Here is a 23,810-nt window from a genome sequence, read left to right as displayed (position 1 = left end):
CCTGCAAGCTGCACAGTACTGCCAGAAATAAAAATAATAAAATAAGTGCTTCAATGTGACTTCCAAGGAAGATGGCTTGAATGCCTAAAACAAAACTCCAAAATGCATATAGGATTAGAGACCAAGATCAGGGAAAGAGGTCGGATAGTTATTAGCAGGAGAACCTGGTTCAGTCTGCCAAAGATTTTTTTTCTTTCTTTTTTTTTTTTTGAATAGCAAAAATACATTCCTAACTCTAATCTGAAATGACTAAGCATACAATACTTTCCCTAAGGATTGTGTAATAAAAAATGTGTGAGGGCCTCCCTGGTGGCGCAGTGGTTGAGAGTCCGCCTGCCGATGCAGGGGACACGGGTTCGTGCCCCGATCCCGGAGGATCCCACATGCCGCGGAGCGGCTGGGCCCGCGAGCCATGGCCGCGGGGCCTGTGTGTCCGGAGCCTGTGCTCCGCAACGGGAGAGGCCACAGCAGTGAGAGGCCCGCGTACAGCAAAAAAAAAAAAAAAAAAAAAAAAATGTGTGAGATTTAAGAGTTTGGGACACTTATTAGTTGACCCTGGGCCTCTTTGACCTTCAGTTTCTTCATCTGTAAGATGAAGATAATATGTACCTCAAGAGCTACTGTGATGGTTAAATGAGACAACATAGGTAAACACCCACACTGCTCTCTGGTACAAAGCCAGGGCCCCATGAATGGCAAATGATTTTATGTTGATAGACTGATGATATACACTGAACTAAAATCTACTCCTTGTGGATTTTCCATCTAGAGATCCTAATTTTAAATTTCTGGAGTGACACAGCACAAAAGTATAATATCACTTCTATTTAAAAAGAGCAATTATGTTTACCCTTAGGTATATCTTCCCCAAGCTTAAAACAAATAATATCTCTCTGAACGATAGTACATGGTTTACTAACATATTCTAGAGAATTTACCTTAATAAGAGAGCTTACAAATAAAACTTTGTTTTTATTTTCAAAATCAATCCACTTACTATGTTTAAGTGGAGTTTCTCCACTATTTGCCATATTATAAGAAATCCAGTGTAGTGGCACTCAAATTAGTACTAAGTATGTGGTTATCTTAAAAATTCAGTCTACTAATCCAAGACAACCGAGACTTGTTCCTATTAGTTCTTCAAAAAACAGTTAAAAGTAGGTAAATCATTTTCAAAATATTAATTTCATTCCTTAAACATTTTATTTTAACTTAAAACTTATAAATATACATTTATTCATCACTCTTTAGATTAAGGCCAAGGCCTTTTGAGTATGGATCTGACAAGGGGTGAGAGTGAAGGTGACAGAGTAAAACAAGATTGGCCAGAGTTGACACTTGTTGAAGCTGAGTGATGGGTACACAGGGTTTACTGTAGTATGCTTTCAACATCTGGGTATGTTGAATGTTTCCACATATTAAAAATTAAATAAGACTACTTTTTAAATTTTTATAAGAAAAACATCCTCTAGCCAGGAGCAAAACCAAAGGTACAAGAGAGTGAAAAGCATACAGACCAGCTTAATACCATCATCCTCAGTAAGAAATTACTCCAAAGGAGATACTAAAAGGAGTAAAAGGAGAGAGTAAAGAAAGGGGTTTTGGTTTTGTATGAATTTATAAATTTCCACATATAATGTTTAAGAACTTCTTGGGCATTGCAGGCTTTTTGCTTGTCCTATTGACTCTAGTTGAGTCAGTGAAGATAGTAACTCACATCCGGAAGTCTTGCCTCTGTTCCTCTCACCACTTTCACATGACTGTCTGGAAGAAACAGTGGACCATGAAAAGGCACAGGCACTGGATGAGAGGTGTGGGGATGGCCCACTGCTTAGATTGAACCCCGTTCCCTTACAGTTACCTAGGAAAGCTGTCCCCATCAAAAGTGTGAGAAGAAGGGGTGGGCAGAATAGACTCTGAATCCCACTCTAGTTTCTTAGAGAAGACCAATTTCTTAGAGATTGGCTTTGTTGAATCATTCTAAAGCATTCCATTTTTTTTTTTTTTTTTTTTTTTTGCTGTATGCGGGCCTCTCACTGCTGTGGCCTCTCCCGTTGCGGAGCACAGGCTCCGGACACGCAGGCTCCGCGGCCATGGCTCGCGGGCCCAGCCGCTCCGCGGCATGTGGGATCTTCCGGGATCGGGGCACGAACCCGTGTCCCCTGCATCGGCAGGCGGACTCTCAACCACTGCGCCACCAGGGAAGCCCTAAAGCATTCCATTTTTAAAAAATAATAAATTTATTAAAAATTTTTTTTGGCTGCATTGGGTCTTCATTGCTGCATGTGGGCTTTCTCTAGTTGCGGTGAGCAGGGGCTACTCTTCATTGCGGTGTGTGGGCTTCTCATTGTGGTGGTTTCTCTTGTTACGGAGCACGGGCTCTAGGCTCAGGGGCTTTAGTAGTTGGTGGCACACGGGCTTAGTTGCTCCGTGGCATGTGGGATCTTCCCAGACCAGGGCTCAAACCCATGTCCCCTGCATTGGCAGGCGGATTCTTAACCACTGCACCATCAGAGAAGCCCTAAAAGCATTCCATTTCTAAATGTAAATAATTTCCTAGGGTTTTTTAAATTCCTGCTTTATCACTTATGTAATATTTAATGATATAATCACAAGTACCAATTACAATAACAAACAGGTTTGGAAGCAAGGCAGATTCTTGGCAAGCTTGCAACTCTGTAGGTGGGAGCAGCAATGCACAGACTCTAAGAAGAGCCTACTGGCCTCATGGGTTTTGTGTGCCACGGCACCGGTCAGTACATCTACCAAGCGAATAGAGGCCTAATTCACCTGGTAAGTCAGTTAACTGCAGGTCATTTCAGAGACCTTCTGCCATTTTCACTGAGATCACAGAATAAACAGATATGTAATACCTGTGAAACTGTAAAAACATTTTAATCTAGTTCCCTTTATTTAAAGGGGATACTTAACAATTCATGCTCCTTTGAACCATCTCATTTTTTTTTTTTTTTTTTTGCTTTTAGGACAGGAGGTTCACCAACACACACACAATAAATTACTAAAAGAAACAGTATCAGGCAACAAGACCTGATACTCTATTCATGGACTTAAGGCTCCCATGCCCAAATTCAAATACTCAGGAATTTAAGTAATTCATGCCTCCTTGGCAGGAGTGTATGGATGATCCTTTTCCCTTGAGATAGTAAAACCTATCCATTTTCTTACCTCACTGAGTATCAGCTTTTACACTTTTACTGATAAAGCAGACAATGATTACCCTGTATAGGAACCTTGAGCTCTTAATTAAAAGGAATACAGAGTTATATCTAAATTGTTTGCCACAATTATCTAAAACCACTCTTTTCATATCTTAATTTCAATCACAGGACCAAAACCCTTGTATTACCTTTATTTTCAGAACTGGAGCCAGTGTTGCTATCTGGTGCAGGCAACATGTCTTCATACCCCCATGATACTATGTGTTTGCCACCAAGCAAACAGGAGGGGGATCCAGGTCCCCCTTCCAAAAGCAACAGCCTAAATAGGGGAGATAGAGAATCATAAAGACACCGAGACTATCCATTTCAGCAAGAAGATAAAAGTCTACTTAACATCTCAAAGAGCAGAAAACTAAAATAGTTCTACACAAATACTATCCATCTGAAAAGACATTAATACGTATATTTTTAAATTAGAAAATTACGAAGTAGTGCTTACGGAAATGTTATAATAAAATTGTAGCTGTGTGTAAAATGTATATATTTTACATGTATACGTATCTGAGAGAGATAGAGAGAAGGGGAGGGATGGAGAGAAAGGGGTATGAACTAGGAAACACATATAACACATACAACATTAGGCGTGGTTATCTTTGAGTAGTGAGATTATGAATGACTTTCACTTTTTTCTTTATACCTTAACATCTTATTATCTTGAAACCTACAATAAGAATTCATGACAAGCTACTGCATTTTTTTACCACAAAAATTAAAAAATGAAAAATACATGCTCCAGGAACACCTTCCAAGAAAGAAAGAAACAAAATTCTTACTTAAGATGAAAAGAATAACATACTTATTTAAAAATATGAGTCATTAATTGATTTAAAAAAAAGAGTTTAGCAATTTACTTATTAAAAGAGCTTTTATGCACAAGGCTCCCTTGTGTAGAAGGAGGGTGAGGATCCAAAGTGACAACTTACCTATACAGCACATCGGCTACAGGCAGGGACCCTAGATCTGTCTGTTTCTGTAATAGATGGACTGTATGAACAAAAGTTTTCAATGATCCCCTAAAAATAAAAGGAAGGAACAGAAAATCATCAAAACTGAAATGTCAAATAAGGATGTTAATGTCCATTTTATTAACCACACGGAGAGCTTCCAAATTGACTCTGCTTCTGCCAATCAGTAGATGTGTTGTACAAATTGTCAAAATAGATGTGATTCTTAGCATTCCAGTTATGACATTCTTCTTGTAGTTGCAAAGGTAAATAATGTTCCCCTAACATAAAAGTTCAAAACATAAAGCTCAAGCATAAAGAATGTGTGGCTATTATGCCTGATACTGTTTCATCAACAAGTTGATCTCTAGCTGAAGGAGATATTTCATAGGAAAAGGTTATATTTAAAGTGTAGCAGTATTTCTAGGCTTAATTTCTTAATCTCTTTGTTAAGTTCATCCATTTTACATAAACATCTCACACATTAAATATGATTGAAGAGGAAAACATTCAAATAATTAATACTTTGTGCTGAGAGGTGTTCCTTCTGCTCCCCCCTGCTGTGCAGTATGTGACTGTAATGCTTGCAGAGCTCACTAAGACCCAATTTCCTTTTGGTTCCCAAAGCTTGAGGCTCTGGGAAGTCTATAGTTTGGTCAGCAGGATCTAAAAGAAGGTGATTTTAAGATGCACGAGACTTACCTGGCCAGATCCCAAGTATAAATCACCACAAGAACATTTCCTGAGCTAAATGATCGCCAGTATCAGATGGGCTGACTTCAGATTGCTACCTTATTCTCTTAGCCAAGGCTTTAATTGCTAGGTATCATGTGCCTAAACCCCAAAAAGAAAGGGAATACCTAACACAGGACCAAGAGGGCCTAGAGTCCTCCTCTTTTTTTTTTTTTTTATTTTATTTATTTTTTATTTTGGGCTGCATTGGGTCTTCGTTGCTGCACGTGGGCTTTTCTCTGGTTGCAGCAAGCGGGGGCTACTCTTCGTTGTGGTGTGCAGGCTTCTCATTGTGCGGGGTTCTCTTGTTGGAGCATGGGCTCTAGGCACGTGGGCTTCAGTAGTTGTGGTGCACGGGCTTCGTTGTTCCGCGGCATGTGGGATCTTCCCGGACCAGGGCTCGAACCCGTGTCTCCTGCATTGGCAGGCGGATTCTTAACCACTGCGCCACCAGGGAAGCCCGAGTCCTCCTCTGAATTGCCCCTTTCACTGTCTCTGGTGTTCAAAGAATCAAACCCAAAGAACCATATAAGGCAGGGAGGCAGCAGACACAGTATAAAAGCACGAGTTGGGAGTCAGGACCCACAGGCTCTGAAACCCGTCTCTGCCACTCACCAGCGGCACCATCGCAGTCCTGTTACCAAATTCCTATGGGTTTTTACTTCTTCATCTGCCCAACAGGGATACCTCCCTGGGGTACAACGAGGTTAAAAGAAAGGGGCAAAGGCACAATGGAACATTTAAAACATTAAACCAACTATAAGATATTATTAGCTGCCAGATTCAGATTTTAAGAGTAAAATTTAGGGACGTCACTGGTGGTCCAGTGGGTAAGACTCCATGCTCCCAATGCAGGGGGCCCGGCTTCAATCCCTAGTCAAAGAACTAGATCCCACATGCATGCTGCAACTACGTCTGCATGCTGCAACTAAAAACGTCCTTCATTCTGCAACTAAGACCTGGCACAGCCTAAATAAATAAATAAATAGTAAAATTTAAACTCCTTCCACGGCTCCTAAGCCCCTACATGGTCTGGACTCTCATCTCCTGCCCCTCTCCTTCTACCATTGCATTCCAGCCACCCTGCTCACTTTGCTGTCCTACCCCAAGCACATAAAGAGGATCAGATTTGTGCCACTTGCTGCTCCTCTTGCCTGGAACTCCATGTCACTGGCTTTTTTGCATGGCTGGTTCTTTCATCATCTAGGCCTCAGCTCAAACGTCTCCTATTCAGGAAGGCCTTCCCTGGTATCTCTAGCTAATGCTGGCCCCCACCTCCACTTAAGTCATTCTCTATTATTAAAATATCCTGATTTGTCTTCTTACAGTGAACATCCCTCTCAGAAATTATCTTATATATGCATTTGTTGCTAGTTGTCTGACTCTCTCGGTCTCATGTAAACCTTGCAATTTTAGGGACCATTTACCTTGCTCACTGCTGTATCCACACTGCCTAGTAGAGTCTCTTGCACGTGGTAAATGAGCAATAATGACTGACAAAATGAAATCCACTCAACTGTAAGATTAGAGACCATGAGTCACCATGAGTCATTATTTCCCTAAGACCTAGCAAGGCTCCTGGCACATAGAGATGTTCGATAAACGTTAGTTGGTTGAAATGAATGAACATCTTCAAAATATTTTTTTGGGAACGCTGTTCTGTCTTTGAGAGCATCAATCTCAAAAGTTCAATAATATGCTCCTAAATAACTTCATTAAAGGAGGTGATCTAACACTGAAAAGCATGTGACTGAGGTAAATAAAGTCCAGAACAAGGTGATAATATTAGCAATAATGTAGGCACCAACTAAAACAAAAACAAAAATACACACCCAAGAAGAAGAAAATAAAAAACACTCATTTCAACGTTTCTGCTGAACGGAATTTGGAATCTCAAGCACATGAAGAGATTTCAATAACTCTCTCTTGGTTCAGACTAAATTAGGGTACATAATAAAAAAGTGAGTTTTATGGGGCTTCCCTGGTGGCGCAGTGGTTGAGAGTCCGCCTGCCGATGCAGGGGACACGGCTTCGTGCCCCGGTCCGGGAAGATCCCACATGCCGTGGAGCGGCTGGGCCCGTGAGCCATGGCCGCTGAACCTGCGCGTCCGGAGCCTGTGCTCCGCAACGGGAGAGGCCACGACAGTGGGAGGCCCGGGTACCGCAAAAAAAAAAAAAAAAAAAGTGAGTTTTATGATCCCATGTTCATTAAAAACATTTGAAACTAAAGAGTTGATAATTATTCCAAACATCCTAAATCTGTCTAAAGATAGGACTATCTAAAAGCAAAATTTCCCAAAGTAGGACTTTTGCATTAATAACAAATCTATTTAGGGCTCAAAACTGTCTTCTGCATATCTAAAAAAGATAAATCAGTCCAATATAAAGCCTTTACAGGGAAACTTATTTCAGTACCACCCAATAATGTCTCCAGAATTAAGCTCATGTCAGGATTTCCATAATCAACCACAGTCTTCAAGGATCTAAAACTAGGCTATGACAGTTTGCTCAGGGCAAAGAAACTGACAATAAATGCTGGTGCCATTGTGCCTTAAAAATAGCTTCAGATTCAATCATTGAAGGTCAACTTTGAAACCATAAAAATAGAGAAAGGAGTCTTATAGCTAGGAACTTCATAATCCTCCAAGAAGAACTTTTCCACATTCGCTTTGCTAACAAAAGGAATAACTCAATCAAAGAAAAAACTACGAAGGGAGAGAGATTACTGACACTAATCTATCAGACCGTGGTCCTAATTGGTCCCTAGACAATTAGGTTAGAAGAAAGCAAAGGTAGTGAAACTTTTTCTCACAAATATGTGACAGTGATCATACAGTTTACTGGGCAGGAGAATGTAAGAAATCCTCTCCTGGAAAAGTAACTCCAAGCACATTTCCTATTGACAGTACATCAGTAACATCAACTTACAAACGAAGGACAGTACACTATTAAATCTTGCTACACACAGAGAGATCTTTCAGTTAAATTGATGGAGCCAAGCATCAAGGTCCAGAAATATAATTTGTGACCAAGTCTGTGTGACTGAGTCCAGGTGAGTAATAATCCATTCACTCTCTGACATACTCCTTACAGACATGCAGGAAAAAAAATTAAAAGCTCTACATATTTTTTGACTGTCCTTCCAGGAGAAATACAGATACAACATCCTCTACTAACTACCTGATGTAAAACAGTAACCATCTAAGGGTGAGTAGATAATGGCAAGTGTTGATTCTCCATTTTAAACTGTTTAAGCTGTTATCATGGTATAACAGAAAGCAAAAACTTGAACTTGGGTTTCAACTCTAGCTCCTGCTACCAAGTTTTGGTGGAAGCATCTTATGTATTGTCAAGGCTGCGAAATTCAATACTGAAAACAAAGAAGGACTTCTGAATGTTAAGACTTCCAACAAATACGCTTGCCCTCTTATTCACTCACCCAACCCAGGAAGCAGCCATCACAAGGTCACCAGTTGGTACCTTTGATTTTCCTTACCTGGCACATGCCAAAGCCACCAGGGCAGCAGCAGCATTTTCTTTTTGCTTATGTGGGATGTGTCGGCCTGTGTCAGAAGTCTCCTCTAGCCAAGAGCACAGCAAAGTTTCGATTCCATTCAGACAGTCAGCAGGCTCCTTGGTCAAGCTCAAAGGCTGGCAGTCGCGAAGGCAGTTCAATAGCACCTCAGCAGTTATGTTACAGAGAGAGGGGTCTGTTCTACTCTGGGACTGAATAAGGGGGAAGACCAGCAGGAGCCCCATCCTCGACGTGAAGGGAGCTTGCTCGGGTTGCTGCAACAAGCCCTGGCGTTTGAGCAGGGCCAAAGTTTCTTCATCACCCGAACTTTCCCTTTCATGCTGTTCTTCCAAGGCCAGCTGGCGCTGGGCATTCCACAGTCCTCGCAAGGCATTCAGGCGGTATTCCAGCAGGCGGGCATACGCATTGCTCTGATTCCCACAAACAGAGCGCAAACGTTCTGCTAATTCCGTCGGATTCTTGGTCTCAAATGTTAAAATCTAAGGAAAGAACCAATAGAGAAGTTGGTATGTATCGCTTTCACCACTGCTCTCATCTATGGAAGCCAATCTATCCAATGGTATCTAAAAATGGTCCACATCAAAAAATCTTTTAATTGTGGCCAAAGCCAGGTTGCTGATAGAGATTTTTTTCCTTGGCACTTCTGCTAATGCTCCTATTAAAAGTGAGATTAGAACCCAAATCATGAAAATAATTAAGTGTGGAGGTCAAAAGTTAATTTGAGTAGCTTATTTTAGAAAGTTGAGGTATAAATATTTATTCAATGCTCAGGTTATAAATCTATGTCTCTAACTTCTATTACCAGGTAGGTTGTCAGTGAAAACAGAACAAGTTTCGTCTTCAAGATCTAATATACCAACTAATAAATGATTGTTTATTATTCTTTGATTTTGAAGAACACTCCATTCTTACTACTGTTAATCCATTCTTTCAATTGGTGACATGGTATAGATTTATCCAGTTCACACTGATAATGGATCCACCCCTATTTTCTCACCAAAAACATACAATTATCAGGAGACCTCCTTGAGATTTTTCAGCAGCTGGGGAAATGATAAAACCATTAAATCCTCAATCAACTAGGAAAGGAAACAGCTATGAAGATAAAGAATCAAACTAAATTTATGATGCAAATAATTTACACATATAAGTGTGACTAAGTTAAAATGAACAGACTGTTGTAACCAACAAATAAGAGGCCACTCTTGGACCAAACACATTAAAACAGATTATCAGGCGCCAGAGGTGTCTGGTTCTCAGTAGACCAGAAAGTCAGGGTGGGGAGAGGCTTGGAATAAAAGCAAAGAAAATTCTGTCAAGTCATTGGCACTGAAATTTTAAAGGGTCATGGGTCACTTTATTTCTCTCATAAACCTGCAAAATATATTTTTTTAATCTCAAATTTTGCTCTTAAAACTGTTAGCCCAATAAAACCACAAGAACTTCCAAAGAAATGTAAACCCTGTAACTGCCTAGCTTAGCTATACATGCAAGTCGCTAAACTGAACTGAAAAAATGTTCAGTTTGAAAACAAATTCCAATTCAAAAAATTAACTACGGGGCCTCCCTGGTGGCGCAGTGGTTAAGAGTCCGCCTGCCGATGCAGGGGATACGGGTTCGTGCCCCGGTCTGGGAGGATCCCATATGCCGCGGAGCGGCTGGGCCCGTGAGCCATGGCCGCTGGGCCTGCGCATCCGGAGCCTGTGCTCCGCAACGGGAGAGGCCACAACAGTGAGAGGCCCACATACCGCAAAAAGAAAAAAAAAAAAAAAAAATTAACTACGTATGTATCTCATTTAACTGATTTGAAAAAATACTCATTGTTTTAAAAAGTAACCATGAGAGTCCGCCTGCCGATGCAGGGGATGCGGGTTCGTGCCCCGGTCTGGGAGGATCCCATGTGCCGCGGAGCGGCTGGGCCCGTGAGCCATGGCCGCTGGGCCTGCGCGTCCGGAGCCTGTGCTCCGCAACGGGAGAGGCCACGGCAGTGAGGGGCCCGCATACCGCAAAAAGAAAAAAAATAAAAAATAAAATAAAATAAAAAATAAAAAAATAAAAAGTAACCAATTCAAACTTCAGTTCTAGTGTGTCAGATCAGAAATAATATCCAAATGCCATAAAATTTCAACCAACAATGTAGCAATAAAAAGAAATGAACTAGTGATATCTACAACCTCAGTGAATCTCAATGGCATTTTGTTGAGTGAAAGAAGTCAATTTCAAAAGGTTCCATCTGAATTATTCTATTTATATGACTTTCTGGAAAAAAAAAATCTATAGTGATAGAGAACAGATCAGTGGTTGCCAGAGGTTGGGGTACAGGCAGGGTGTGACTATATAGTGATAGTATGAGGGAGTTTGGGGAGGCAAACAAACTGTTCTATATCCTGATTGTGCTGGTGGTTACATGAATCTATACATGTGTTAAGATTCATGGAACTGCACACACCCCCCAAAAAAGGTCAATTCTACCATATGATAATTTTAAAATAAAATTTAAAACAGTTCTAATCAGGCTATGGTTGTATTCAATTAGGTATCATTGGGTAAAGCAATATTGCAAATCATATTATTAAAAATAAGAACTAGGGACATTTTTATTTAGTTTTTAATACAACAGTATCAAATAATGATTGATTAAATGTCCTTTATCATCAGGTCATACAAATTGTATTTCCCTACCCTTTTGTCTCGATTCATCAAACACAAATTACCCTTTTGATTATTTTTCGCATGACAGCAGATAAAATAACTCCAAAGTCCTTTAAAAACGATCGCATTTCAAGGGCAACCATCTACCCTTAAGTAATCGTATCCAAGGAAGCTAGATTACCTTTTTTTTTTTAAGATCGCTCCCCAAAAAAGTCAGTAACCAGCTTCCACCATTATGATCAACAACCAAAGACTGAGATACTTTTAATGTTGTGAAAAATGAAAAAATTTTAAATTTGATCATCTCAAGGTATGAAGATCTAAACAAATAAATTTTGTTGCATTTGTGAAAATGCTTTTCAATATTGATTTTGTGATCTCTACCCAATACAACTCTTTGATATAAAATACATATGTGGACTTCCCTGGTGGCACAGTGGTTAAGAATCCACCTGCCAATGCAGGGGGCACAGGGTCGAGCCCCGGTCCGGGAAGATCTCACATGCCACAGAGCAACTAAGCCCATGTGCCACAACTACTGAGCCTGTGCTCTAGAGCCCGCGTGTCACAACTACTGAAGCCCTTGCACCTAGAGCCTGTGCCCTGAAACAAGAGAAGCCACCGCAATGAGAAGCCCTCACACCAAAACAAAGAGTAGCCCCCGCTCACCACAACTAGGGAAAGCCCACGTGCAGCAACGAAGACCCAACGCAGCCAAAGATAAATTAATTAATTTTTAAAAATTATTTTTAAATTAATTAATTAATTAAATACATATGTGCTCCAAATACATTTTTACTTATGCTACACTGAGCGGCGACTTATGTTATATGAAGCAACTACTAAAAAATTCAATACAGGCTTTTATTGGACACAAGAATCAAAGAACAATTCAGTAACATTAAACCCAGATATTTAGTTTTATTACCAATCTCAAACATAAGTGCTTCTGAAATACGATAGTTCATGGTTCATAAAATGATGTATATGACAGAATCTGTAACTAACTCCAAATATTAAGATTATCTGAAAAAATATATACTATACTTCTGTATTTTTCTGATGGTTCTATTTTTACAAGCACTTCAGTTATATTTTTGGCATTCCACTTGAAAGAAATATTCTGAAAGGATTTGAGTTATAATATAATTAACCAAATATTATATAATATACATGCTTAAGTGACTGTTATGTTTATTGATTTAACAGTATCTAAAGCACACTATGCTTTCAGAAACCCATTAGATTACTCAGCATTATCCATTTCAATGGCCTTATGAAAACTAAGAACTGTCTGATATGCTGCTGTTTTTAAGAATTCTAAAGTTTGAAGGTCATAGCCTAAAATCATTTTATAAAGATATCATACCTTTGGGTTTTAGTAAGTCAGCTATGGAGGATCTATTCTGGTACTTATGAATACTAAATGATTTGTCTCAAATCCTCATATAAAACCACTGCTCTTAGTAATGGCTCTTGACCAAGATAAAAGACTGTAATGTCATTATAAAATTAATACTTTTTCTTTAAAAAGGAAAAAGGCTATTTAAGGAAAAGGGAAGATGCCTGTCACCCTTAATCAGAAGACAGGTTTGCTAACTGTACTTTGGTGATAATGCTGAAGTCATCCCAATTAAGGGAACAACACTCAAAGCAATTCATAGCCTTAATATAATTTTATCATACATGACATACATGTTTTTAAGCTAAACAACAATCATTCTGGAAAGCTAAGAGAAGGTAGGCAAAATATTCTTTGCCAGCCAAATCTGGCTTTGAACAAGACTCCAATATTTGACATAAGAAGTACAGAGGATCAGGACTTCCCCTGTGGTGCAGTGGTTAAGACTCTGTGCTCCCAATGCAGGGGGCCCCAGTTTGATCCCTGGTCAGCGAACTAGATCCCACATGCATGCCACAACTAAGAGTTCACTTGCCACAACTAAGGAGCCCACATGCTGCAACTAAGGAGCCAGCAAGCCGCAACTAAGAAGCTTGCAAGCTGCAACTAAGGAGCCCATGTGCCACAACTAAGGAACCCGCCTGCCACAACTAAGACCTGGTGCAACCAAATAAATAATAAATAAATATTTTTTTAAAAAAGAAGTATAGAGGATCATCTTTTAGCCAATTTTTTTTCCTTTGGGAAAACACAGAACATATACCTGTCAGTCATGATGAGAAATGTAAAACGCCAACATGCATTTCAAGTAAATATGGTAGGGAGAATAAGAATATAGAGGCTTTTCAAGTAATAGAGAATACTGTATAAACACATAAGGAAATTAACTAGACTAATAATTAGTAGAAAAATCAAGACTAGGGAATGAACTATCATATTCCCCTAAATGTCAATCTCAATTTCCATCTACTTTGCTCTTCAGAATAGCAGAGATGTAATTCTCTAAAAGGGTCAAGATAGACACTAAAAGATATATTATCTCCTACCTCTGAAAGAAATAGAAAGTAACACCATTTTTAAGAATTTATCCTAAAGAAACATTCCAGAAATAAAAATGCACAGAGATTTTCACTGCAGTCTTATTATAGCGGAAAAAGTGGAAGCAATCTCAATATTCAGAAGTGTTCAATTAAATTATAACATATCACAATGGAATATTCTGCAATAAATAAAAATAATTAAAACTACACAATAAAAAGGAGTATAAAAACTGTATACGCCCATAAAAAGGACTATGTAAAACATGCTTATTCAATTTTGAAATGTCATTGGTATTTGTGGTAATAGAAACATGAGGGGTTTTTTTCCTCTGTTTAAAAAAAAGAAATAGTGATGACAAGTTGAATAGTTTATATTGAAGAAAAGCAGTCTTAACTAGAGCTGGTATTTTACAGAAGCAAACACTACCTTTAAATAACTGCTAGTCAAACAAATAGTGACACAACTGATATAATCAACATTTGGGGGACATATCTGACAAAGAACAATCACAAGTACCATAGGAAGTACTTTCCTTAAATCAATTCACTAGGCCCATCTACTGAACTTTGGCAGCAGTTTCTCTCACTGTAGGACTGGTGGTGGAATGGGAGAGACCACCACAGATGCTGGGAACTATCAGTGAACAATAAAACGTTTCACTCTCCAAAAAGAAATGATATTTAAAACTCAGGATCACTCAAGCTCCAAATAAATTACTATACTCCCTAGTATGGTACATTAACTGATTCAATTCATTATATGAACCTGTCAGCATAAAAGGAATTTATACCTGGATTATTCCAAAGCAGATCAACTGGCCAGACTCACAGCCCAGGACAAAACTTTTCAGTAGAGTCTATAGAATACCGAAACCCTCTCAAATGTTAGAGTGAGTTTTTAAACCCTTCACAGATTTTCCTACCATTTTTACATTATGAAGATGGCAATCATGGCCAAATTGAATTGCATATGGCAACTCAAAGATCAGAAAGATTTCATGTGAACCAAGTAAATGAATCACGAAAAGAAGGATGGAATTCTATCTCTAAAATGAAAGCCTAAATCAAGAGTGGATCCCTTATCAATTAAATTAGACCCTGAAGCTGCATGACCTTATCCAATCTTGGAAATACATGTTCAAACTCTCAACATCACCTATTTTTTTAAAAGGGTCTTGGACTTCCCTGGTGGCGCAATGGTTAAGAATCCACCTGCCAATGCCGGGGACATGGGTTTGAGCCCTGGTCAGGGAAGATCCCACATGCTGGGGAGCCACTATGCATGGGCACCACAACTGTTGAGCGTGCGCTCTAGAGCCCGCGAGCCACAACTACTGAAGCCCACGTGCCTAGAGCCCGTGCCCCGCAACAAGAGAAGCCACCCACTGAGAAGCCCGCGCACCACAACGAAGAGTAGCCCCGGGCCTCCCTGGTGGCGCAGTGGTTGAGAGTCCGCCTGCCGATGCAGGGGATACGGGTTCGTGCCCCGGTCTGGGAGGATCCCATGTGCCGCGGAGCGGCTGGGCCCGTGAGCCATGGCCGCTGGGCCTGCGCGTCCGGAGCCTGTGCTCCGCAGCGGGAGAGGCCACAGCAGTGAGAGGCCCGCATACCGCAAAAAAAAAAGAAAAAAAAAAAAAAAAAAAAAAGAGTAGCCCCCACTCGCCACAACTAGAGAAAGCCCGCGCGCAGCAACAAAGACCCAACGCGGCCAAAAATAAATAAAATTTTTTTAAATGTTTAAAAAAATAAAATAAAATAAAAGGGAGTTTAAGGGTCTTAACTGATAACCACAATTAAATTTCACACTTTATTTTAACTCACGAGTCTTAGCCCCTAGCTTGGTGCCAAAACTAGGAATGGACCCTGACTTGTTACCAGACTAATTAGCTTTGGCTCAGCCCTATAAAGCTTTCTCCAGCACATGGTGATTTTTCCTAGATCTCTGTCCAACGGCTTTTGAGAGCAGGATTGTTAGGACTCTGAGGACTCCCACATATAAGAAATCACTGTTCAGATTCTTTTTCATAGAAGTTCCATCTTGTCCTGTCCCTGCCCAGTTTTCATCTTTTGTCATGTTCCATGATCAGGGTCCCATTTTTCCATCTCGCTGCTGATGTGGCCTGAATGTCCATACCACTCAGTCTAAATCCTACCTATCATTCAGAACCCAGCTCTGCTCTACCGCCAACTTTGAAAAACTCTGATTTCCTCCCTCTTTTCTTCCTCCCTCTTCCCCTCCTCCCTCTTCCCCTCCCCAGAATAACTTTTTGGTGTTCCTGTATTGCCCAGGATATACCTCTATCTGAGGGTCATATACCTCTATCAGAGGATCAGATACAAACTCTAAGGATAAATGTGTCTGGTATTTCAATAGGAAATGTATCAATGATTTGTTTTTAATAAATGATGTCCATAAAGGAAATGTAGTGAGTGGTATATAGAGTGACTCTTCAAAGCTGATCTGAGGCATAGAGTCCAAATCTAAAAATTTCTCTGTTACAAAATCACTTTTTTCACCAACACAAAATCTTGACAAAGCCAATACAGATCATCTTCCTATGCTTAGTAATCAACAAAATAAAATTCGGAGAAAGATGTAGAAATGAACTCTCAAAATGGTTTCAACACTATAAATTTTATTATTAGGAGTATTTAAAGAAAAAAGATACCTATGCAAGGACTAACTTTACCTGTTATTGCTTGAATTACATACTTAATGTAAAGACTATCATTGTGACATATTCACCAAATGCTTAGCGTAAATATATCTTAGTAAGAAAATCACTGTTGACAATTTACAAATACAAAAATATAACAAAGAAGGAAATTATAGAGCTCCCAATATGTGTAACACATAGCGCACCCTACTATAATGTTATTTAACTCTGTCCCCCCTTTCAACTGTGAGCTCTGAAAGGGGGAGACCATGTCTTATTCATATTTGTACCCCCAGAGCTTAGCACAGTGCCTGGCACATAAAAGTTTGATAAATTAATGAATAAGAAAATATATAAATTCCAAGAATAATTCTCTACGGTGTACATCTGGTTCCCACTGTACATCTGAGTAACCTTCTCTCGCTTGGATTAATTGTGATTCTGCCTTCTGGAGCAATGGAAAATAATTCTTCCTCTTCCATGTAAGACTATTTCAATTAGATGAAGAAAATATATGTGACAGGGAAGGAACATGAGGATATGAGTTAGGGCAGTTGCTCAACCCTGGCTAAACATTAGTACTGCCTTGAGAGCTTTTAAATAATACCGAATAGGTCCCACCCCAGCCCGATTAACTCAAAATATCTAGGGATGGAACCTAGTTTTTGTTTTTTAACTCCACAGGTGAATGCGATGTGCAGCCAAGATTACAAACCACTGAGTTAAGGAAACTAGGTTCTAGCCCAGCCTCTGCAAATAACTCTCCCCTTAAGCATTTTACTTAAATTCTCTCAGTCTGTGTTTCTACATCTTAACAGTTTACACCATTAAGATAAAAGGAAATAATGTATAGGAGTGCTCTGAAAAACTTGAAACTGCTAAATAATTGTTAGGACATTAAAGATGCTTCCTTATTTTGGACCAGGTCACCACCAAGAAAGGGAACTTTTCCAGATAACCCTATGAGGAAGACCAGACTAGATAAAACCTGGGAGTGTTGAGGGTGGGGTAAAGGAGGTTTGAATTAAACACATGCTTCATTTGAGCCACCACCATTTTTAAAAATGTTAATATAACCTTAATACATTAGTAGAATTTCAGTGTCAGAAGCAAGGGAGGTAATAATCCCATTTATATTCTGCAATGGTCAAACTATAACTGGAATATCCTGTTCAAAGTACCTCATTTTAAAAGGTCTTTAACAGACTGTGTGTCCAGAATAGGTGATTTGACTAATCTGGCAATCACGTCACATGAGAAGTGGTAAGGAACTAGGGATGCGTGGCCTACAAAGGTGAGTTGGAGGGGGAGCTGCCTTCATAAGTTTCAAGGGCTGTCATGTGGAAGAGAAAGACTTACTCTCCTCCCTTATTGCTCCAGGAGAGGCAGAAACAGGAAGTTGCTGGGATGCACAGCCTAACAAACAACTTGATAATAATTCAAACAGAATTCCTGGATGTATTTACTCTTTAAAAAAGATTCTTGGGGCCTCCCTGGTGGCGCAGTGGTTGAGAGTCCGCCTGCCGATGCAGGGGATACGGGTTCGTGCCCCGGTCTGGGAGGATCCCATGTGCCGCGGAGCGGCTGGGCCCGTGAGCCGTGGCCGCTGGGCCTGCGCATCTGGAGCCTGTGCTCCGCAACGGGGGAGGCCACAACAGTGAGAGGCCCGCATACCACAAAAAGAATAAAAATAAAAAAAAATAAAAAATAAAAAAATAAAAAAGATTCTTGGGGGGCTTCCCTGGTGGCGCAGTGGTTGAGGGTCCGCCTGCCGATGCAGGGGACATGGGTTCGTGCCCCGGTCTGGGAAGATCCCACATGCCATGGAGCGGCTGGGCCCATGAGCCATGGCCGTTGAGCCTGCGCGTCCGGAGCCTGTGCTCCGCAACGGGAGAAGGCCACAACAGTGAGAGGCCCACATAACGCAAAAAAAAAAAAAAAAAAAAAAAAGATTCTTGGGATCCAATTATAAACATTGTTTCAAAAAGGTCTAGGATTACCCTGGAATCTGCATCTAAAGCAGGCTCTCTGGATGACTCTGAGTACTCCTTTTTTTTTTTTAATATAATGATCTTTATAAAAAGGCTTATTTTAATGTAATTCACACACCATAAAATTCATCCACTTAAAGTATACAATCCAATGGCTTTTAGCATATTGACAGTTGTGCATTCATTACAATTTTAGAACATTTGCATCACCTCCAAAAGAAACTCTGTACCCATTAGCAGTCACTCCCCATGTCCCCCCAAATCTTTCAGCCCTAGGCAATCACTAATCTACTGTTGCTATAGATTTACCTATTTTCTTTACATTTAATAGAAATGGAATCGTATTCTGAGGGGTATTTTGTGACTGCCCTCTTTCACTTAGCATACTGTTTAAAATTCGTCCTTGTTGTAGTATGTATCAGTACTTCACTCCTTTTTATTGCTGAATAATATTCCATTTAATGGATATACCATATCTTATTTATCCATTCATCAGTTGATGGACACAAGTTCTTTCCATTTTTTGGCAATTATGAATAATGTTGCTATGAATATTCAGTTACAAGTTTTTGTGTGGACATAGCTTTATAACCAAGAGGGAAGAAAACATAAGAGTGAAACTGCCAAATCATATGGTAACTCTGTTTACCTTTTGGAGGAACTGTTAAACTGTTTTCCAAAGTGGCTGCACCATGTTACATTCCCACCAGTAACGTATAAAGATTCCAATTTCTCCCCATTATTGCTAACACTTGTTATTATCTGTCTTTTGATTAGAGCCATCCAAGGGGGCTTGAAGTGGTAACTCAGGTGGTTTTGATTTGCATTCCCCTGAAGGCTAATGATGTTGAGCATCTTTTTTTTTTTTTTTTTTTTTTTTTTGCGGCACGCGGGCCTCTCACTGTTGTGGCCTCCCCCGTTGCGGAGCACAGGCTCCGGACGCGCAGGCTCAGCGGCCATGGCTCACGGGCCCAGCCGCTCCGCGGCACATGGGATCCTCCCAGACCGGGGCACGAACCCGTATCCCCTGCATCGGCAGGCGGACTCTCAACCACTTGCGCCACCAGGGAGGCCCAATGTTGAGCATCTTTTCATAAGCTTTTCATCTTTTCATAAGGTCATTCATACATCTTCTTTGGAAAAAGGATAGTCCATTTTAAGAAACAATAATTTTGCCAAGCCAGTAAGGACAGTAAGTTCAATGGACAGAAACACATCAAATACATTTAAATCCACAAATTTATAATATTTTTTTAAAAACCCACCATTGGAGGATGTTGGCAAACCAACTGTATTTTTGGTAAACTGGTTAATATAGGGAAAGTCAATCATTTACCCTACCTTTCTTATATAACCTGTCCACCTAGGTAAGCAAACAGTTGATAAAAGAAAACTTTTCTGTATAGAAGAATTCCAGCTAATAAATGAAGGAATGACAAGGTATCACCATTTTGCAATCTCAGTGTACTAGATCTAGGCATTGAGCTTTAACAGCTGCAAACATCACACAAAAATAAGCTGACATTATGTGCCTAATGATGAAAATATACACCACCACCCGTAAAGCAATCTTGCCAAAAAATAAAGGAAAAACAAAATCAAACTTAAACCTGATGGAACCGTGGTCTAGAAGTAAGATCCAAATGTGAATTTACAGGAAATAGAGAGGACCAAAAAAAAGATGTTAAACTATACCAAGGGGTGCAATAAGCATAATCTAGACCATAGGAAACTCAACAGGACAAAGAACCAACTTTCTTCAACAAATAAATTGCAAGGCAGAGGAAAAAAAAAAAAAAGAGAGAAGGAGAAGTAATATGTAGTTTAAAAAACATTATATCCTTATTTACATCCTCATCCAAACAACCTTTTAAAAAGATTAGCACAATCACAATTGGAAATGTGAATGCTGACTGTGTATTTAATTATATTAAAGAAATACTGTTAATTTTTAAAGATATGAAATATTATGATTATGTTTTTTTAAAGGAGTCCTCATCTTTTAGATACATACTGAAATACTTACGGATAAAGTGATAGGATGTCATGGATTTACTTTAAAATAATATGGGAAAGAGAAATAGGTGGCAGCATAGGTGAAACAAGATCAGCCATGAGTTGAAAATTGTCGAAGTTGGTGATGGGTACATAAGGGTTCATTATGCAATTCTGTCTACTTTAATATCCTGGGGCAATTTTCCAAATTTTTATAAGAAAAGTGATTTTTAAAAAAAAGCTTGTCAAAACCAAAAGCTTAAGAGGTTCTAAGGGCCCCTCCACTGGTCACAATCAAGAAGAAACTGGATGGCTCTTTATTACAGTTCTTGTAATGTAAATGACACACAAGGATTTCTTCTTCAAATGCTAGGATTCTATTAAAGTGAGCAGTCTTTAAAAAGACTAGCTAAATCACCTCAATTTGCCACTTAATTTTGCTAATAGAAACTTTATTAAAAACTGAATTTTGCTAATAGACTCTCAAAATTGTGTAAAAACAACTATGATTAATCTAGTTTCCTAAGTAAATATATTTGTTTAATGCTTACCCTTAAGGAACATAACAAAAGAACAAACAAATTAATCAAATGAGGATATACATTTAAAAATTACTTTTTAAGGTGCCAAATGCAATTCGTCCCTAAGGTACAATTATTGTTAGTATGTGCTATATGTTTATCATCAAACAATATATTTCATGAGACAAGGGCATGATAACATTTTCTGGAATTGATGACTAAACATCTGTTCCCTCAAAATACATGCACAAATATACTATCTTCCTGAGCAGCTAGGTTATAGTTACTGCCTCCCCCCACAAAATACTATTTTACCAACTTATGTTTAGCCAAAAAGATTTAACATGGGATAGAGTAAAAACAGAAACAAACCAAACAGAAACCTAAAAAGCATGCCAATTCATGTAATGAGTACCAAAGAATCACTGGATTATTTTCACGAGAAGAAAGAATGTGTGCAGAAAATATTAAGTTTAGTGGTTAGGAGACGAGGCAAGAGAAATAATACGTATAACACAGTATCTGTAGCATATGTATTAATTTAACCAAACCCCTTCTCTATGTTACTGCAGCATTCAATATCAACATTTTTACCTTCTTATCAGTGTAGTTTTTTGTTTGTTTTTGCATTCTGAACTAAATTTTTTAAAGTTTGTACTAAATTTTATAAAATTGCTTAGAAAAATCTCCTGGTAAAATGCAAAAGTATCAAACTACTGAGAAGAATGTGAAACAATAGTAATTCTTAGACACTTCTGGTGGAAACATAAATTAGTACAGACACCTTAGAAAACAATTGGTATTGTCCAGTTAAAATGAAAATGAAAAAAAAATAAAAAATAAAGAATTGTTTTAGCTCCTGGTGGCTGCTATAACAAATCACCATACTTAGTGGCTTAAAACAACAGATATTTATTTTCTTACAGTTCTGGAGGCCAGAAGTACAAAATCAGTATCACTGGGCCAAATTCCAGGTGTTGCTGGCAGGGCTGCACTCCCTCCAGAGGCTCTAGGAAAGAGTTTGTTTCTCGGCTCTTCCACCTTTTGGTGGCTGCTGGCACCCTGGGCTGTGGCTACATCACTTCAATCTCTGCCTCTGTGATCACAGGGCCTTCTCCTCTTATACTCGGTGTAATTTCCGTTGGCCTCTCCTCTATTAAGGACACTTGTGACTGCATTTAGAGCCCACCTGATAATCTAGGATCATCTCCCCAGCTCAAAATCCTTAACTTAATCACACCTGCAAAGATCCTCTTTCCACATAAGGTAACATTTATAGGTTCCACGTATTAGGACCTGTTATCTTTAGGGGCCATCCTTCAGCCTGCTCCATGCATATAGCCTACAATACAGCAATCCACTCCTGGGTAATTCCCTACAGAAACTCTTGCACATTAACACCAAATGACAAGTACAAGAATATTTACAGCAACATTGTTTACAATAACAAAAAAACCAACTGGAAACAACTCAAATATTCATCAACAAAATGGATACACTGTGATGTATTCATATAATTACACAGCAGTGAAAACAGAAGTACAGCTACACACATCAGCATGGAAGAATCATATAACACATGTGGAGCAGAAAATAAAGCAAGTCACAAAAATTACATACGGCATACTACATTTATATAAAAAGGTCTTAAAACACACAAAACTGGGGGATTCCCTGGTGGCGCAGTGGTTGGGAGTCCGCCTGCCGATGCAGGGGGCACGGGTTCGTGCCCCGGTCTGGGAAGATCCCACATGCCGCGGAGCGGCTGAGCCCGTGAGCCATGGCCGCTGAGCCTGTGCATCCAGAGCCTGTGCTCCGCAACGGGAGAGGCCACAGCAGTGAGAGGCCCGCGTACCGCCAAAAAAAAAAAAAAAAAAAAAAAAGGAACCACACAAAACTGAGCTCTGTAATGTTTAGAGTTGTGTGCATACTATAAAACAATACAGAAAAGCAAAAGAAAAACAAACACAAAATTCAAGATAGGGGTATCCTACGTGGGAGAGAGGGAGAGCTGAATGGTGGAGCATGCAGGGGTCTTTAAAGGGATTGGTATGGACCCATTTCTTAACTGGGTGGTGGAATAACAGAATATATATTTTTAATTTAGTTTAATTTATATATTCAAAAGTTCTACCCCAAAATACATACCTTCCATATATACATTCATGATATATTTAATAATGAAAATGTTGTAATTCCCATTGTTTATTCTAGCTCTGCAAAGCAGACCAAGATCATTATCCTCACTGCTGATAAGCACTTAGTGGTTTCTCTAGAAACACGGTCACAGTCTAACGAGAGTATTCCCAGTATCAGGTGTGAATAGCCCAAGCACTTCCCATCTGTAGGAAGAGTGTGAGCGGGTGGCACAAGCTGAGCTTTGGGTGATGCTGCAGTTGGCTCTGCCTCCTGGAGGAGGTGCTGACTGTCTAGGGAGACAGAGACTCTTGATGCCTCCCAGGGGATGTGTGGCAATGCCAAGAAATATTTTGGGTCGTTACAAGTACAGAGGTGTTCCTGGCATCTAGTGGGTAGAGGCCAGGGATGGACATCTTGCAATGTACAGGGAAGCCCCTGCAGCAGAGAATCATCCAGCTGAGGGTGAAAAAAATACTGCTCTACAGTAACCATTTGATTGAATGCATGCAATAAGCCTAACTAACTACTGCCACCTGACATTGAGTGTGACGAACAACCTCCCATTACGGACATAGGAAGTCCCGGTTTGCAAAATTTGTCAATCCTCAGAATTGTGCACAGGAGGGATTCTAATCATAGGCTCAATTAAAATACAAGTTCTAAAAAAAAAAAATACAAGTTCTACAGATAATTATTGTTACCAGAGGGACTCTGATAGATTGTAAACTTCTCAAGGGTGCACACTTATATTCATTCATCTCTTTATCTTCTGCACTAAAATCTCAGCATGTTTTGAATTCTTTCTCCTGAAATAAGGCACAGAGCACAGCACCTGGCATGTAGTAAGTACTCAATAACATTAGTTGATATTAGTTGAAAAATATCTTTTTCAAATTTATTTCAAACTCTCTCATTATGGCTTAAAACTTTGTCTATTTTGTTCCCTAGTGTATCCCAAACCCC

General features: G+C 39.5%; 1 protein-coding gene across 4 annotated transcripts in view; it reads right to left on the bottom strand.

The window, feature by feature from the left end:
* Positions 1 to 23,810, bottom strand: part of HECTD4 (HECT domain E3 ubiquitin protein ligase 4) — a 193,069-nt gene that overhangs the window by 134,114 nt on the left and 35,145 nt on the right. For all 4 annotated transcript variants that reach the window (XM_060119741.1, XM_060119742.1, XM_060119743.1 and 1 more), the window contains exons 2-4: positions 8,412 to 8,929; positions 4,163 to 4,252; positions 3,368 to 3,498 (exon numbers count right to left, since the gene is read on the bottom strand). In XM_060119741.1, coding sequence (XP_059975724.1) covers positions 3,368 to 3,498; positions 4,163 to 4,252; positions 8,412 to 8,929 — 739 coding nt within the window. The remainder of the gene's footprint in view (positions 1 to 3,367; positions 3,499 to 4,162; positions 4,253 to 8,411; positions 8,930 to 23,810) is intronic.

Source organism: Mesoplodon densirostris, chromosome 15, assembly GCF_025265405.1.
Source record: "Mesoplodon densirostris isolate mMesDen1 chromosome 15, mMesDen1 primary haplotype, whole genome shotgun sequence".
Classification (NCBI taxonomy): domain Eukaryota; kingdom Metazoa; phylum Chordata; class Mammalia; order Artiodactyla; family Ziphiidae; genus Mesoplodon; species Mesoplodon densirostris.
This window is presented reverse-complemented; position numbering and strand designations above follow the sequence as displayed.